At 43.9% G+C, this 18,669-nt stretch overlaps 1 protein-coding gene across 1 annotated transcript in view; it reads right to left on the bottom strand.

Moving 5' to 3' along the window:
• Positions 1–18,669, bottom strand: part of LOC130277496 (mucin-2-like) — a 307,722-nt gene that overhangs the window by 131,882 nt on the left and 157,171 nt on the right. The window contains exons 24-26 of the mRNA XM_056528171.1: positions 15,042–15,281; positions 12,111–12,267; positions 11,862–11,990 (exon numbers count right to left, since the gene is read on the bottom strand). Coding sequence (XP_056384146.1) covers positions 11,862–11,990; positions 12,111–12,267; positions 15,042–15,281 — 526 coding nt within the window. The remainder of the gene's footprint in view (positions 1–11,861; positions 11,991–12,110; positions 12,268–15,041; positions 15,282–18,669) is intronic.

The following is an 18,669-nucleotide window of genomic DNA, read 5'->3' as shown; positions in this document are numbered from 1 at the left end:
TGCTCCCTGTCCATATAACCTCACTTCCTCTTCCCTTCCTTGCCGGATCTTGTTGCCATTGTGCCAGTGAAAGCATTACTTGTGTATCCCAAGCCAATGTTCCAGACCTCTTGCCGTTGCCCCTGACTACGATCCTTGCTGCCTGCCCTGACCTTCTGCTACGTCCGACCTTGCTCTTGCCTAATCCCTTGTACCGCGCCTATCTCAGCAGTCAGAGAGGTTGAGCCGTTGCCGGTGGATACGACCTGGTTGCTACCGCCACTGCAAGACCATCCCGCTTTGCGGCGGGCTCTGGTGAAAACCAGTAGCAACTTAGAACCGGTCTGCCGGCACGGTCCACGCCAATCCCTCTCTGACACAGAGGATCCACCTCCAGCCTGCCGAAGCCTGACAGGAGTGTTGACCATATATATTCCCCCTCTCTCTCTTTCTATTTCTATTTCTTGGTTTGGGGTTAATAAAGTAAGTGTAAGAGTAAGGGTACTTGAGTGAAGTATGCCGGCTCACCCATGACTTCCCACATTCCTAATATATTTCTTGAAAAATTCATAAAAAAATTATTTGAACCTAATATATTAATTTTGTTTTTCCTGCTATCCCTTAGTGGGGCCCTACTAGGTTTGGTTTGTTGTTCTCCTTTTCTTTTTTGTGCAGGTTAGCCTCAGCACGGTTTTAGAAATAGGGCACGGGAGATAGGCAGTTGCCATTTTATAAAAATTTTTTCAAAATTTGTTTCTCTCTTTTCCTTCTTCTTGTGCTCTCTTGCCCTTTATTGTTGTTAGATATCACCACCTTAAATTTATGTTTAGCAGTTTAAAGTACAATTGAGTTAGTAAATAAGTAGTAGAGATAATTGGGATGAAAAAAGCAGGATAATTGGTGGTGGGTTCACTTAATGTGACGTGCTTACAGGATGCTGGTAAACGTTCGACATTGAGCAATTTATTGCGGTCAGAAGGTTTGGACATAGTATTCCTGCACGAACACCCATAAGTTTGAGCTTACCAGTAAGAATTTTCCAACTGCTTATCATAGTTATGCAGATAATGCTAAAGCAAAAGGGACCAGTATTCTCCTTACACAATATATTCCTTGGGCACATTTAGATAGCTGCAAAGATGATGGAAGATTTAAACAACAACAAAAAAACGTGGTCTCAAATGGCTGAAGGTGCTCAACCCCAAATTTGGTTGTGCATTTATACTGGGGGAGCAGATCCATCCCTTGTAGTCCGTTGCTAGGGGCGATCCCCAGCATAAAAATGCATACAATGGAGGATGCCTGCAGCGGACTACAAGTGCCACAATAGAATCCTACACCAGATAAACGGTGTGGATGTGTAACATTTAGAATAATACAATACAGGAATTTAGGTGCACTACTGTGGTAGATGTAGCCAATGACATTAGCTATCCGTCAACACTGATGTTAAAATTGAGACTCAATTGAGTTAAAGGATTTTACAGAGGGGATTCTAATTCTGGGAGGAGATTTTACTTTTGTACTGGAACCCCAAGTGGACACACCTCGGGGATTGTCGTATATATCTGCTTTATGGCAATGTAAAAAAATGTCAGTTGGTGGATGCTTGGCGCATTTTACATCCGAAAGAGAGGGACTACTCCTGTTATTCAACTGTGTATGATTCATTTTCTAGGATTGATTTTTTTTCTGTTGAAACAGAGAGATCTGGAATTGCTCCATGCAGCATGAATTGACAGTATTTTTTATTCGGACCACGCTCTTGTAAAAATAACAATCTCCATGCCGCTAATCTCCCCACGGCAATGGAATTGGAAATGAAACCCCTTACTGCTACAGGATGGGATAATTGTGGCAGATTTGAAAGCTCAAGTGAGGTAATATATTGATAATAATGACATAGAAGAGATTTCTCCAAGCATAGTGTGGGTGTCACGATTCGGCTTCCAGGTAGTGGATCCTCTGTGCCAGAGAGGGATTGGCGTGGACCGTGCTAGTGGACCGGTTCTAAGCCACTACTGGTTTTCACCAGAGCCCGCCGCAAAGCGGGATGGTCTTGCTGCGGCGGTAGTGACCAGGTCGTATCCACTAGCAACGGCTCAACCTCTCTGACTGCTGAAGATAGGCGCGGTACAAGGGAGTAGGCAGAAGCAAGGTCAGACGTAGCAGAAGGTCGGGGGCAGGCGGCAAGGTTCGTAGTCAGGATGGGTAGCAGAAGTTCAGGTACACAGGCTTTGGACACACTAAACGCTTTCACTGGCACAAGGCAACAAGATCCGGCAAGGGAGTGCAAGGGAGGAGACTAGATAAAGGCAGGGAGCAGGTGGGAGCCAATTAAGCTAATTGGGCCAGGCACCAATCATTGGTGCACTGGCCCTTTAAGTCTCAGAGAGCTGGCGCGCGCGCGCCCTAGAGAGCGGAGCCGCGCGCGCCAGCACATGACAGCAGGGGACCGGGACGGGTAAGTGACCTGGGATGCGATTCGCGAGCGGGCGCGTCCCGCTGTGCGAATCGCATCCCCAACGGCCAGAACAGTGCAGCGCTCCCGGTCAGCGGGACTGACCGGGGCGCTGCAGGGAGAAAGACGCCGTGAGCGCTCCGGGGAGGAGCGGGGACCCGGAGCGCTAGGCGTAACAGTACCCCCCCCCTTAGGTCTCCCCTTCTCTTTGTCCGGTAACTGCCTCCCCTGGGATGAGGACACCGGGAAAGAATGGAGGGTTTCCTCAACGGCAGGCAGTACAGCAGGAGTGGGAATGGGGAGGGAGGGCAGAGGGCGAGGCCTGGCACGGGGCAGTGTGACACCAGGACGGGGGCCATGGGGAGGCACAGAGGCTTGCCTGATGGGACTGGGAGGGGGGGAGAGGCACTTCCTGTGGCAGGCAGAGTCCCAGTTCCTGATCTCCCCGGTGGTCCAATCAATGGTGGGGGAATGAAGCCGGAGCCAAGGCAGACCGAGGAGGACCTCAGAGGTACAGTTGGGGAGAATGAAGAACTCAATCCTTTCGTGGTGGGGTCCGATAGACATCAGGAGGGGTTCTGTGCGGTAACGCACGGTGCAGTCCAATCTGGCTCCGTTGACCGCGGAAATGTAGAGCGGTTTGACGAGACGGGTCACCGGGATGCTGAATCTATTAACAAAGGACTCCAACATAAAATTCCCGGAGGCACCAGAGTCCAAGCAGGCCACGGCTGAGATGGAGGAGTTGGCTGTAGGGGAAATCCGCACGGGCACCGTGAGACGTGGAGAAGAAGACTTAAAAGATGCCACACCCACGTGAGCTGGGTGCGAGCGTGCGTTTCCCAGGCGTGGAGGACGGATAGGGCAATCCACCAAGAAATGCTCAGTACTGGCACAGTACAGACAGAGATTTTCTTCTCTACGGCGATTCCTCTCTTCCTGGGTCAGGCGAGACCGATCCACTTGCATGGCCTCCTCGGCGGGAGGCCCAGGCGAAGACTGCAAAGGATGCTGTGGGAGAGGTGCCCAGAGATCTAAGTCTTTTTCCTGGCGGAGCTCTTGGTGTCGCTCAGAAAAACGCATGTCAATGCGGGTAGCCAAATGGATGAGTTCTTGGAGGTTGGCAGGAATCTCTCGTGCGGCCAGCACATCCTTGATGCGACTGGATAGGCCTTTTTTAAAGGTCGCGCAGAGAGCCTCATTATTCCAGGATAGTTCAGAAGCAAAAGTACGGAATTGTATGGCGTACTCGCCAACGGAAGAATTACCCTGGACCAGGTTCAGCAAGGCAGTCTCAGCAGAAGAGGCTCGGGCAGGTTCCTCAAAGACACTTCGGACTTCAGCAAAGAAGGACTGGACTGTGGCTGTGGCAGGATCATTGCGGTCCCAGAGCGGTGTGGCCCAAGACAAGGCCTTTCCTGAAAGAAGACTTACTACGAACGCCACCTTAGACCGTTCTGTAGGAAACAAGTCCGACAACATCTCCATATGCAGGGAACACTGAGACAAAAATCCACGGCAGAGTCTGGAGTCCCCATCAAATTTGTCCGGCAGGGACAAGCGGAGGTTAGGAGCGGCCACTCGCTGCGGAGGAGGTGCAGGAGCTGGCGGAGGAGATGGTTGCTGCTGTAGCAGAGGCAGAATTTGCTGTAACATGGCGGTCAACTGCGACAGCTGCTGTCCTTGTTGGGCAATCTGCTGCGATTGCTGAGCGACCACCGTGGGAAGATCAGCGAGACTTGGCAGCGGCACCTCAGCGGGATCCATGGCCGGATCTACTGTCACGATTCGGCTTCCAGGTAGTGGATCCTCTGTGCCAGAGAGGGATTGGCGTGGACCGTGCTAGTGGACCGGTTCTAAGCCACTACTGGTTTTCACCAGAGCCCGCCGCAAAGCGGGATGGTCTTGCTGCGGCGGTAGTGACCAGGTCGTATCCACTAGCAACGGCTCAACCTCTCTGACTGCTGAAGATAGGCGCGGTACAAGGGAGTAGGCAGAAGCAAGGTCAGACGTAGCAGAAGGTCGGGGGCAGGCGGCAAGGTTCGTAGTCAGGATGGGTAGCAGAAGTTCAGGTACACAGGCTTTGGACACACTAAACGCTTTCACTGGCACAAGGCAACAAGATCCGGCAAGGGAGTGCAAGGGAGGAGACTAGATAAAGGCAGGGAGCAGGTGGGAGCCAATTAAGCTAATTGGGCCAGGCACCAATCATTGGTGCACTGGCCCTTTAAGTCTCAGAGAGCTGGCGCGCGCGCGCCCTAGAGAGCGGAGCCGCGCGCGCCAGCACATGACAGCAGGGGACCGGGACGGGTAAGTGACCTGGGATGCGATTCGCGAGCGGGCGCGTCCCGCTGTGCGAATCGCATCCCCAACGGCCAGAACAGTGCAGCGCTCCCGGTCAGCGGGACTGACCGGGGCGCTGCAGGGAGAAAGACGCCGTGAGCGCTCCGGGGAGGAGCGGGGACCCGGAGCGCTAGGCGTAACAGTGGGAAGCACATAAATGCATTGCAAGAGGGATGCTAGTTAAACATGGGGCACAATTAAAAAAAGAAAAAACACAAAAGACGATGAAGGTAATGCAGGAACTAAGAGAGTTAGAGACAGATTATAAGGGTAAACTAGATGACTCCCTTAAAATAAAAGCAGACAAAAAAAGAGAAGAGTTAAGGCATTTACTTATAGATGAAGCAAAAAAAGAAGTCAAGCCTATGAGTATGTAAAAAAAAATAGGCAGGTCATTAGCAACAGTAGAGAAAGTGCAAAGGTCAAGATTATGTATTGTGAAAATACAAAAAAAATCTAATAAAAAAAAATAATGTGACATATCGACCATCGGAGATAGTGGAGGCATTCAAAAGCTTATATATAAGAAGAAATATATAATATTGATTTACATAACACCATGACTACGGGAGTAGAATTTCAAGCAAAAGTTAAAGGGGTTATCCACCATAAGGTGATTTTAGTACGTACCTGGGAGACAGTAATGGACATGCTTAGGAAGAATCTGCGCTTGGCTTGGGGCTAAATGGTTATGTCATGAGATTACCATAACACTGTGGCTAGCTTTTTGTGAACTGGTATTTCCTGTTTGAGTTTTCTTCTTTTGCCTACAAATCTCAGAATTCCATTTTCCTGTAATACCCCTTTAAAGCTTACATAGTAAGTTCAGGGCTGCCACAATTAGATAGAAGCGAGGTAGAAGAATTAGAAAAGGCTATTTCTGAAGAGGAATTAGACCAGGCAATAAGTCAAATGCAGGAAGGGAAATAACCAGGGCCTGATGAGCTTTCATTAGGTTACTATAAACACTTGAAAGAGATATTGAACTTTTCTTAAAACTTTTAATTCAATAGCCCAGGGGTGCCCAGTGCCTAAAGACACAATTACAGCTTATATCACAGTGATTCTGAAGGAGTGGAAAGATGCCTCACAATGTATGAGTTATAGACCGATCTCTCTTCTGAACATTGACTTAAAACTGTTTTCAAAGATACTAGCTAGAAGGTTATCTCTGTTCTTAGGAAAGATTGTACTTTATGATCAGGTGAGGTTTATTGAGAGAAGGGAGGCAAGGGACAACTCTTTTAGAACCATGAATCTGGTCCAGTTCAACCGGTCGAAGAACATCTTGCTGATGATGTTATCGATGGATGCCGAAAAGGCATTTGTCCTGGTGAACTGGATCTACATGGAAGAGACTTTAAGACACCTGGGCTTAGAAAACAACTTTTAAGTTGGATTCTGGGACTGTATCAGATCCCATCAGCTAGAGTACGAGTAAATGGAATACTCTCAGACGACTTGGAGATTCGAAATGGGACAAGACAGGGGTGTCCCCTGTCTCCCCTGATCTTCGCATTGATTTTAGAATAATTTTTATGCAGGATCAGAGCGAATAGACATGTGGAAGGACTGGATGTACGGGAAATAAAACACAAAGTAGCAGCCTATGCAGATGATCTGACGTTTTACATCTCAAAGCCACAGGTTACACTACCTATATTAATGAATGAATTCAAAACATATGCCAGGCTCTCCAATTTTAAAATCAATTGGGGGAAATCAGAAGCTCTTAACATTACTCTTACGAAGGAGGTAACAACACAACTCCAATCAGCGTCTAAGTTTAAATGGGCAAAACAAGTAATCAAGGTCCTGGGAATATGGATTCCCGCCGACCTGAGATTGCTGTATAAATAAAATGATGCCCCATTAATAACAAAAAGTCAAAGTCAGTGCATAAAGTGGTCATCAAAATTATTTTCCTGGTTCGGTAGGTGCGCACTTTTTAAAATGACTATCCCACCATGAATTCAGTATGTTTTCCAATGCATGCCGGTGAGATTGCTGCAGTCCTTCTTCAAAGCCCTGGCAAGCTTATAGATTAAATTTGTCTGGGGTGGGAAAAAAAACGAGATAAAAGAAAGAGACAATGTGCCGATTAAAGGAGAGGGGTGGGGTGGGACACCCAGAGCTAAGAAGGCTATTTTTTTGCGGCTCATCTGGCCCGGGTTGTGGATTGGTGCATTCATATAAAAACAAAACTCTGGTTCTCAGTAGAACAAGCCACAATGACAATCCCATTTAATTGTTTACCCTGATGCCAAGGTATAGAATTGAAAGAATTGCAACAACATCCTACGATTGGGGCCACATTTTCAATCTGTGGAGATGTGATAGTACTGAGGTAGTTGTTGCCAAACAATTCGCTAATGACACCTATAATCAGAAACCCGGCATTCCCCCCAAGCGTGGGAGACCCGCTGTTTTGGCAATGGATTGAGTGTGGCAAACTCCGAGTAGGCCATCATGCACAGGATCAGTGGATTTTTGTTGCAGGAGCTTTGGACCCTGTGCCACTGGGTTTTTGGAGAAGTTTACAATTGAGACACTTTCTTTACAAATTACCCAACTCCAGTTATTATTTGAAAAAGGCAACACATTTTGAGGAACTGTGCTGCCCAAGGGAACCCTTAAAACATTTTCTCTCCAAGATTTATAAAATATGGCTTTCATTTTCTGGAGAGCAGGTACCTTCATATGTTGCTAAGTGGACTACAGTTACCGGAGGAACAATGGTCAAAGATCTTTACACTGGCGCATTCCTCCTCAGTTATTGTTCGCCTTAAAGAGGCCAATTACAAGAAATTAACGAGGTGGTACAGGGTCCCAAGCTTAGCCCATAATAATAGGCGAGATCAGCAATGTGTTAACTGTTGCCGATGTGTGAAAACTGAAGAAAACATTCTCCACATTTTCTGTTCCTAACCAAAATGAAAACATCTTGGAGCAAGGTTCATGAGATAATCTGAAAAATAATAGGGAAGGAACCCCCTTTCACTCCGGCTTTTTTCTTGTTGCAACATAGTGACTTCCCTATAAAGCAATATATACAATCTCTACTGGGGTACTTAGCAGTGACAGCTAGGAATTGCATGGGGATGCTGTTCTATTTTAGAAACAGGTAAAGGTCCCTACTTTGTCTTTTTGATCCACTAAAGTTAATGGTGTGATGTTTATGGAAACCTTGAGGTCCGTTTGACATAATACTAATGAGAGACATTAATGAGAGAGTCAGTTTAGTGAGGACGAAAGGAGAGGGGGAGGGAGAATAAGGGGAAAGAATGGAGTGAGAGGGGAAAAAATATCTGCAGCAAAGATGGTTAAGAAAAGTGTTGTTGTAACAGTGTTTGAAATATAAATAAAGAATTAAAAAAAAAAGACACAGGCCGGGCCCGGCTGGGATTCGGGAGTGCCTGTTTATCACTCCCCTCAACCGGATCCGACAGCCGTACAATGAAAATGTAGTGTGAACCCACCCTAATTTATACTTCTCAGTTGCTTTTCTTAAGCAAAAAAGGACACTACACACAGAATGGACACTACACACAGAATGGATTCACATGAGCAGATTTAGTCATCTATTTATGCAGATTTCTTGCAGAAATATATTGAAAAATATGCAATTTGCACAGAAATCATACAGCTGTGTTAAAAATGTGTCTGGGATTTTATGTGTAACTTATATGAAAAAATCCATGACACCTACATTAATATATAGACTAAGTCTAGCCTGGCACTGTTTAACCCCCTAAGGACCAAGCCCATTTAAACCTTAAGGAGCAGGCCAATTTTATTTTTGCGTTATCGTTTTTTCCTCCTTGCCTTGTAAAATCCATAACTCTTTTATATTTTATATTTCCATCTACAGACCCATATAAGGGCTTGTTTTTTACGTGACCAATTGTACTTTGTAACTAAACCTCGCATTTTACCATAAATTGTACTGTGAACCCGCCAATTTTTTTTTTAGGGAGGAATTTTAAAGTAAAACCACAATTTTGCAAATTTTGGAGGGTTTCATTTTCACAATGTACACTTTACGGTAAAAATGACATGTGTTCTTTATTCTGTGGGTCAATACAATCAAAAACTTTTTGTACAAAATCAGTAATCTCAAATCGCCCTATTTTGACCACCTATAACTTTTAAATTTTTCCGTATATAGGGTGGTATGAGGGCTAATTTTTTGTGCCGTCATCAACTTCTTATCAATACCACATTTGCATATATAAAACTTTTAGATAATTTTTTAATAAATTTTTTTGGGAATAAAATGTGACAAAAAAGCAGCATTTTTGGATTTTTTTTATTTTTTACGTTTACACTGTTCACCGTACGGGATCAGTAACATTGTATTTTTCACGGGCATTCACGCACATGGTCATACCAAATATGTTTATAAAAAAAAATTATGCTTTTTGGGGGTAAAATGGGAAAAACGTACAATTTTCATTTTTATTGGTGGAGGGAATTTTTCTATTTTTTTTTTAAACATTTTCAAACTTTTTATGTCCACATAGGGGACTATCTATAGAAATCATTTGATTGCTAATACTGTTCAGTGCTATGCATAGGGCATAACACTGATCAGTGTTATCGGCGATCTTCTGCTCTGGTCTGCTCGATCTCAGACCAGAGCAGGAGATGCCGGGAGACAGAAGGAGGCAGGTGAGGGGACCTCCGTCTGCAATTACAGATGATGGGATTCCCGCGCCAGCGCTGCAGGCGATCCGATCATCTATTTTAACATGCTCATTGCCGCAGATGCCGTGATCTGTACAGGTCACGGCATCTGAGGGGTTAATGACGGACATCCGCACAATCGCAGATGTCGGACATTCCTGGCGGGTCCCCTGCTGCTGCTAGCAGACTGTATGGCGCAAGCACAGCTCCGTTGCCTGCGGTCATACACAGGACGTAAATGGGGTTAAGGGGTTAAAGTGCCGTTCACAAAAACATTTCATATAATGTAGATAATACCATTATATGTACATTTGTAATATACATTGGTTAAAAATGTGTATATTTTTGGGTGAAAAATTCTGTCCCTGTTGCTATTGCCTGTGTGTCTCTGTGAGGAAACCAATATACAAAGTGCGAGCAGGACAAGCAGGGCTCTGTGTAGGCTCCTGAGTTTACAGTTAGTCCTGCTGTGTGAGCTGGGAACATGCCACAGAGCTTCATAGCATAGAACCCTGCTTGTTCTTAGTGCACAGAGCCCTGTTTGTCCTCAGTGCACAGAGCCCTACTTTGTCCTCCATGCACAGAGCCCTGCTTGTCCTCAGTGTACAGAGCCGTGCTTGTCCTCAGTGTACAGAGCCCTGCTTGTCCTCAGTGTACAGAGCCCTGCTTGTCCTCAGTGTACAGAGCCCTGATTGTCCTCACTGCACAGAGCTCTGCTTGTCTTCAGTGCACAAAGCCCTGCTTGTCCTCAGTGTACAGAGCCCTGCTTGTCCTCACTGCACAGAGCCCTGCATGTCCTCACTGCACAGAGCCCTGCATGTCCTCAGTGCACAGAGCCCTGCTTGTCCTCACTGCACAGAGCCCTGCTTGTCCTCACTGCACAGAGCCATATTGTCCCCCCACACTTCCTGTATTTGGTCTCCTCACAGAGACACACAGGCCATAGCTGCATGGACCAAAAAAACATAATTTTTTTTAACCAATGTATGTTACAAAATTACATATAATGTTATTTTCTACATTGTATAAAAAGTTTTTGCTGATCACAGGTACACTTCAAGACAGTAACAAATGCATTACCACATTGTGACCCCTGTAGATGAATCAGTCTTACAATCACTGGGGCAGGGCCATATGAACTGTGTGCTGATCTTAATAAATCATTCCCCCTGTATTGTCTTATGATTGTAATGGAGTGTATATCAAAAGCAAGTGATACAATTCCTTTGAAATGTACTTTCATACACATATCTGTCATTTTCTTAGAATTTTTCTGTAACCTGAGATGAAACCTGGAAAGGCAAAACCCAACCTTGGGAGCAGGCAGTTTGCTTGCCTAGGCAACTTAATGTCAAGAATGATGTCAAGAAGCCACTTTGCAGTAGAAGCTTTTGCACTACTAGGGTTGCCTAAAAAAGTTTATTGCCTACTTTTATATGTTTTGTCTTACACCATAACCTTTAACTCCTTTATGACCACCTTTACCTGGTTTTATGTTGGCCACTAAGGGGATTTTTATAGGTCTACATTAGACACTGATCTACTGATGATAATGGCAAAATAAATAGAGGGTGAATTGGAGATTATATTTAGGAGGCAGCACTGTGTACATACAGTAGTAGGAGCACAAGGGACAGCTACCCAGAAATTTATGGATTGTCAAAGATGTGACACAAGCCTTCGATATATCTTTCTTTTACTGTGTGGGTATTTTATAAAAAAAAAAAAAAACTGACACACTTACAGATGCACATCTCAGGCTCTCTCTCCTGCACACAGCAGTAGGCTAGCCCTGTCCTTACTTCCTGTTGTCGTCTTGGTGTCTCTTTTTCTACACACAGGCTGAGTCAAACAATAGGCAGTGGACAGCAGATTACAGATAAGTTAGACATATAGGGGGAGATTTATCATTTATCCTGTCTAGAGGAAAAGTTGCTGAGATGCCCATAGCAACCAATCAGATCTCTTATTTAATTTCTTTCAAAAGGCTTCTGAAAATTGAAAGAAGCAATCTGATTGGTTGCTATGGGCAACTCAGCAGCTTTTCCTCTGGACAGGTTTTGATAAATCTCCCCATAGTGGCCAAGACCTAAGAGCTTTTTTTCTGGGAGCTTTTTTTTTTTTTTAAAGTTATTCTGGCCCAGTTTGCTCATTATGCATGCATCAGGATCATTGGCCAGCTTTTATCTTATTGCCCTCAGTGTAGGGTATTGCCTCATTTTGAAAGTTTTTTTTTTTTTTTTGTAAAATCTGCCATAAAAGAACTTAAAAAAGTAAATGTTTACAATGTCACTATAAACTTAGCTGATGACAATAAGCTTATGACAATAAATCAATATTAAGGTAGAAAACAAGCAAACAAAATAAACAAACAAGTGTGGTCTGTATTTACCTTCTACTTTGACTGGTTCAGATAAACAATTTCCAGATGGGTTTCTGCAGGTCTTCAGGCAGTTGGCTCCACAAGCTTTATAATGCCACTCACATTTGCCTTCCTGATTATAATAGTCACAGAACACAGCTACGCAAAAAACAAGCAAGTACTACATAAGTAACTAATAAATATTAGAAAAATTAAACCTACTGCCCCTTTACCAGAATTCTTCTAAGAAGGATTGTGTTTTAAATCTGCGATACTTACGACAACGGTATGGGGTTCTCCACTCAACACAGATACAATGGGAGAGACATGTCTGAGCATACATTGCTATGGCTGTACAATAACAATCACAATCCCCTCCTTCATCACAGGCACAGGAATCTTTAACGCATGCATCATAGTAGCTAGTAGGATCGACCTATAATAATGGAAGTGGAAAAATCACTGTAATTTCAAGTAGTGATATGTACAGTGCATTCGGAAAGTTTTCGGGAAATTTTGTTCTTTCATTCTACGCTCAATACCCCATAATGACAAAGGCAAAAAAAATGGAAAAATACCTTAGGTATTCAGACCTTCTCTCAATATTTAGTTGAAGCACTTCTGGCATCAATTCTAGCTTCCACTCTTTTAGGTATGATGCCACCTGAATTTGGGGAATTTCTGCAATTCTTCTCTGCAGATGTCATTGTCTTGTTAAAAGGTGAACCTTTGGCCAAGTTTTTGATCCAAATTACTATGGATCAGGTTTTTATTGAACCGGTATCACAGATTAGAAAAACAGAACTAATTTCTACTATTAACAGCGCCACCACCATCCTCAGGTTGTGTCATATTGCTGCAGTTTTATTGAAGCCAAGTTATAATACCAGGCTCAAAAAAAGGACTCTAATAAGGGGCTGATATAACAACAGTAACAGCATACAGACAATTCTGTCAAAAGACAAAATGAAAAATCTGCATTATTCCTCACTTTAAATTATTCTAAAATGTAACATTTATTAAGAAAACTAAACAGAGCCAAAGGGGATAAAAAAATCAAGCAACTCCCTGCACTGCTAGTGTCTTTATGTCATTGTTGCTATTACAGCACATCGTGTATAGAAACCTGTAACCTAAGTACACCAAAAGTGTATATTTATCTCTGTAAGACACTGCCACAAAAATCTGAGTGGTGGGAGCTGTGTGGGAACGATGGATAGGTGAGTGATTTTTTTTTCTTTTGATAGGTCCTACACTGTAGGAACACAGAGGGTGCCTAACTACTATATAGGGGCATACATGTGGCCTAACTATTGTATTGGGGTATAGTGGGTTCTACTGCTGTATAAGGGCACAGACATGCTTAATACTATTTGGGGGCACAGAGTGGGCAATATTACTGTGTGGTGCAATACAGAGGGGGTATTTTTAAAGAGGTAGGGATTGTGCTAGAGCAAAGAGCATCACATATGAGTCACTGGATGTAACTACAGTGTAATCACCTATATGGTCTGCAGAGCACTTACGTACAGCAGGTATTTACTTCTATATGTACAGAGGCCCCCTCGGTCTGCCCAGAAGCTCTGTTCTCCATCTTCCCTGCAGTGACCGATCTTCCTGGTGCAGGGAGGAGGACGCCATCACTAAGGTCTGTGTACTGCTCCTTCTTCTCTGCCACGAAGCTATGGCTCATAGGTTACCCCTTCAGGTGCTGTCCCCTCTCTCCCCTGTTAACCCTTCAGATGCTCTCTCCTGTTAACCCTTTAGGTCCTGTCTCGTCTCTTTCCCCCCTGTTAACATTTTAGGTGCTGCCCCCCCCCCTTTTTCCCCCCTGTTAACCCTAATCCCATGTTTTTTCCCTAGTTTTATCAGATTAATTGATAAAAAAATTGCCCAACTAATTGATTTTTAAAATAATTGGTAGTTGCAGCTTAACATTATTACCTTCACTTTAAGTGGGAAAAAGTATGGCTGATGCTAAAAAAGGAAAGAGCCTAAGATGATGGTCCAGGTTCTGCAAAGATGAATTGTGGCTAGAAGACGTCCTAATGGAGGTCTTGACCAGATGGAGATGGAAAGGGAAAGTGAATGACTTTAATCAGAGAAGACACCCCTTATGAGTCACTGGAAACTGTATTCACTTATATGTTAAGGAATTATGTAGGGGTACTAATAGTAATATTTTTTTGTGTATAGGGCATGTTGTTCAGGAACAACGTGAAGGTAATATTTGCTCCTTCTATGTCGGATGTAATGTTACATCATAGCTAAAAATGTGTGTTTGCTTTTTTTTTTTTAGGGGAGGGAAGCTTGGGCCTTGTGCCCCTAATTTTTTTTTTTTTAGGGGAGGGGGGACAGGAAGCTTGGGCCTTGTGCCCCTAATCTTTGAAGATCCTGACTATGCTCTTGATAAAGGGTAAATAGTGCAACATACAGCTGAAAAGGCATAGGTGAGGTGACTGTTTCCTAATAAGGTAACAGCCCCATTTCATAAACATATTTGCCCTGGGCAGTAACCACAGCAGTATAAGCCCATAAAGGTGGGATGGGGATAAGGAAAATGCATGCTGCTTGTGCCACTACTTTGTCTGTTTTTTTAAAACTGCATTATCTTCTCAAAAATCGGTGCGTATGTATGTGATAATATTGCTTTTATGTGCATTTGTGCCATGGAAAAAAAAACGTTTTTTTTATGTCAAAATTAAATTTGTTTTTAGAAAAGTTTAAAAAATGAAGAGTGGAGCAGTTTTATAAAATCAAAATCATTTAATTGCTCAATGTTGGTCTCATCATTTTACCGATAGGAGGAAGATAAAACCATTTTACTAGTCAGCCAGACTTAGAAAATAGGTGAACATTATCTGTGATAGGGAAGAGAACATTATCTGTTATGTGGGAGAACATTAAAGTGTATCACATAGAAAAATGTCCATTAAGGCCGATCTGATAAGACCGAAACATCAACTACTGAAATACCAACAAGATGGAGCCCAGCCACAACCAAACTAACTGAAACCTTTTTTTCCTGCAATGCCCCTAGCGACAGAAGTGCATACTGCTTTAGTAGTTTAGTGGGTGATTTAAAGCAATTCCTGTATTCGTGTGCATATGGATATAGCTGTGAAATGTAACACACAGGTAGCTGCCAACTATAACAAAAATGGTTTTGTCGTAATGTTTAATTATTAGGTTGGCTGTTACTAACATTACCTCAGAATGGCAGGGTTTGAATGTGTCACTCAGGATGATGCTACACTGTCTTTGAGCCCATGGTTTTCGGTGAGGGTTAATCTCACAGGGTTCTATCATGATTTCAGTTTCGGGACATGATGGTAACAGTTTCCAGCTATTACCAAATTCTATTACATCTTCTACAGTGCAGTGTCCTCTGGTATTAAAATCATTGTTTGAATTGCCATCGTAATTTCCACAAAGTCCACAGACAGTATGCTGTTTATTATAAAAAGATAAATATAAGTTATTACACATAATTATTATGAGAACAACATATACTAGATACTTGCTTTAACTTATTAAAAACCACCAATACATCTTTTTATGTATGAGCAAAAAAGATTTTTCCATGCTACTCACAAATCATCGCAAATTTTCTTATTAAAATGCAGGCTTGGGATATTTGTCATAGCAGTTACAAAGCACACTGGCATACAGTGACATGATGGTGCCCGTAGATAGCCCAGTACAAAGTACAAAGTAAATGCTTCTTACAAAGATCTATTTGGAAGGAAATCTTTAATGCAATGCTAACTAGAACAAATATGCAAAAAGCTTTCTCCAGAAGAAACAAAACAGGGTTTGACATTAAATTTGGAGGGCTGTTAGGCCGGGTCCACACTACGGAATTTTTAAGTGGAATTTCGTTATGAAATTCAACTTGGGAATTCCAGTGCAGCGCAGTCCTTTGCTGGCAATGGGATTCCGCTGCACAGAGCACACTGCAGAGTTGTGGAGCCGGACATTTCAGCCGGAAATTCCACTTGAAAAATTCTACCAGAACATTGAACTTGTATTAGGGATAGGGATGGCAATTTCTGCATGGTCCTAGCGCCGACTGATTCAATCAACGTTGGCCGTCCAGAGCTTCACAAGTAGAGTTGAGCGAACTTACAGTAAATTGTCTGATAACGAAACTCACTGCTCGACCATTGATTACTTTAGTTTGAATAAATTCGTTTTTTATTATTGATTTGTTGTTTATTCAAAACTTTTATGGATAATTTTTAACAGATTTAGCTTTAATAGGTTACTAATATAAGACAAAGAGCTATCAATTTTGTAACTTTTATTTATTTCAAAAAGAAAAAATCTTTTTTTCTCAATAGAATTTGATCTAGTTTTCGTAGTTAACGTTCACACACTCATTTTACCATATATAACATTATTTGACTTTTCTTTTTCAATTGTAGGTTGTGCTTTAATCTGCACATGAGTTGGAAGATCCAGAAGACCAGTGGGGTAACAATTATGGTCAAAGGGGCTGGGGGAAAGGAGAGAGCACCAATTCAGGATATTTGCCCCTAATCCGCTTATTGCCTCAGCTTCCAACTATATCTGCATCCTTAGGATGAGGAGCCAGTTAAAATTGATGGTGAAGCAGAGAGCCATTGGCTGCGTTGGGCCTCTGGCTTTCCAGAGATTGAGTACACAGGTTAATGTCAAGATTAAAGGGGTATTTCGCCCCTAGACATCTTATCCCCTATCCAAAGGACAGGGGATAAGATGTCAGATCGCCTCGGTCCCGGTGCGGCACCCCGCTATCATTACAGCACAGAGCGAGTTCACTCTGTGCGTAATGACGAGCGATACGGGGGACGGAGCAGCGTGACGTCATGGCTCCACCCCTCGTGACATCACGGCCAGTCCCCTTAATGCAAGTCTATGGGAGGGGGCGTGATGACCGCCACGCCCCCTCCCATAGACTTGTATTGAAAGGGGCGGGCCGTGACATCACGAGGGGCGGAGCCGTGACGTAATGATGCTCCGGCCCCTGTACCGCCCATCATTACGTGCAGTGCGAACTCGCTCTGTGCTGTAATGATAGCGCGGTGCCGCAGCGGGGATCCCGGGGGTCCCCAGCAGCGGGACCGAGGCGATCTGACATCTTATCCCCTATCTTTTGGATAGGGGATAAGATGTCTAGGGGCGGAATACCCCTTTAAGCAGCTTATTTTTATTTTTTTCATTGCCTTGAATGTACGCATATCTTTACTATATAGGGCATATTTATAAATGTATGGTCAAAGTATGATGGTAACATTGGTATTTATATAGAGTGCGGTAATTTATTTAGTAACATTTTAGTGGTATTATAGTGGTGATAACTTGTGGTCATTGTGTGTTAGTATGTGTCCCTTGTTTGGTATGGTTATAATATTTGTTCCTTGTATAGATGCCTTATTTAGTATCTGTATGACTATTATTTCAGATAAACTATCATAGATAAAAATTGTCCAATAGCTATATTGTCTTTAAGATTTATAGTATATGTGTACTGCAAGACCACTGGGACACATGTATCTGGGCAGCAAAATGAGAACTTAGGAGTCATGTCCAAACTTTGGGGTACTTATTCATTTCATGGAATGACCAGTGAACAGGGGTATACCTATAGGGGGTACAGAGGTAGTAGTCACACTAAGGGGGCCCCAAAGCACATCTTCCCCATAAGAGACCAGTATTACAATTGCCACATGAGGCTCTGTTGCAGATTTTGCATCGGGGCCCAGAAGCTACAAGTTACACCTCTGCCTTAAAATACCGGTGTATATATCAAACACATTAGTATACATTATATACATTTAGTATATAATATATGCATTTCAAACATCCACTAAAGAATACTTACTTGAAAATTTGATGGAACCTTAACCTGTTGGGGACGAAGGACGTATGCATACGCCCTTGCGTCCTGGTACTTAAGGACGAAGGGCGTATCCATACGCCCGTGGGAATTTCTGCGCGCGCCGGGCGGAGACCTGGCCGGGGTGACTGCTGATATCGATCAGCAGGCACCCCGTGCAAATGCCCAGGGGGGTCATTAGACCCCCCCATGTCGGCGATCGGCGCAAATCGCAAGTGAATTCACACTTGCGATTTGCGCCGATTCCGGGTCATTACGGGTCTATGGTGACCCGGTGACCCGGAATAGAAGGGGGATCGCGGGTGTCTAAGACACCCACGATCCCCCTAAAGCGATAGGAGTGAGGTGGCAGAGTTGCCACCCCTCCTATCTCTGCTATTGGTGGTCTATACGCGACCACCAATAGCAGATCTGGGGCGGAGGGGTTTACTTTCGTTTTCCCCGTCCTGCCCACCCACAATAGTCGGGGCAGAACGGGGAAAACGAAGAGGAGCGGCGCCGGAGTCCACTTACCCCTCCGGAGGCAGCGGAGCGACGGGGATCGGCGGTCGGCGACGGAGATCTGCGGCGGCGTGCGACAGAAGTGGACGGCTCCCGGATGCGACGGAAGCCGGTGAGTAGTTGCATAGCAACATCTAGAGGGCTACAGTCTGAGACCACTATAGTGGTCTTTAGACTGTAGCCCTCCAGATGTTGCAAAACTACAACTCCCAGCATGCCCAGACAGCTGTTTGCTATGTGGGCATGCTGGAATTTGTAGTTTTGCAACAGCTGGAGGTCTGCAGTTTAAAGACCACTGCACAGTGATCTCTATACTGCCCTCTCGATCTTGCAAAACTACAACTCCTAGCATGCCCACACAGCTGTTTGCTGTCTGGGCATGCTGGGAGTTGTAGTTTTAAACACCTGGAGGTCCACAGTTTGGAGATCACTGTTCAGTGGTCTCTAAATTGTAGC

Source organism: Hyla sarda, chromosome 6 (assembly GCF_029499605.1).
Source record: "Hyla sarda isolate aHylSar1 chromosome 6, aHylSar1.hap1, whole genome shotgun sequence".
NCBI classification, from domain to species: domain Eukaryota; kingdom Metazoa; phylum Chordata; class Amphibia; order Anura; family Hylidae; genus Hyla; species Hyla sarda.
This window is presented reverse-complemented; position numbering and strand designations above follow the sequence as displayed.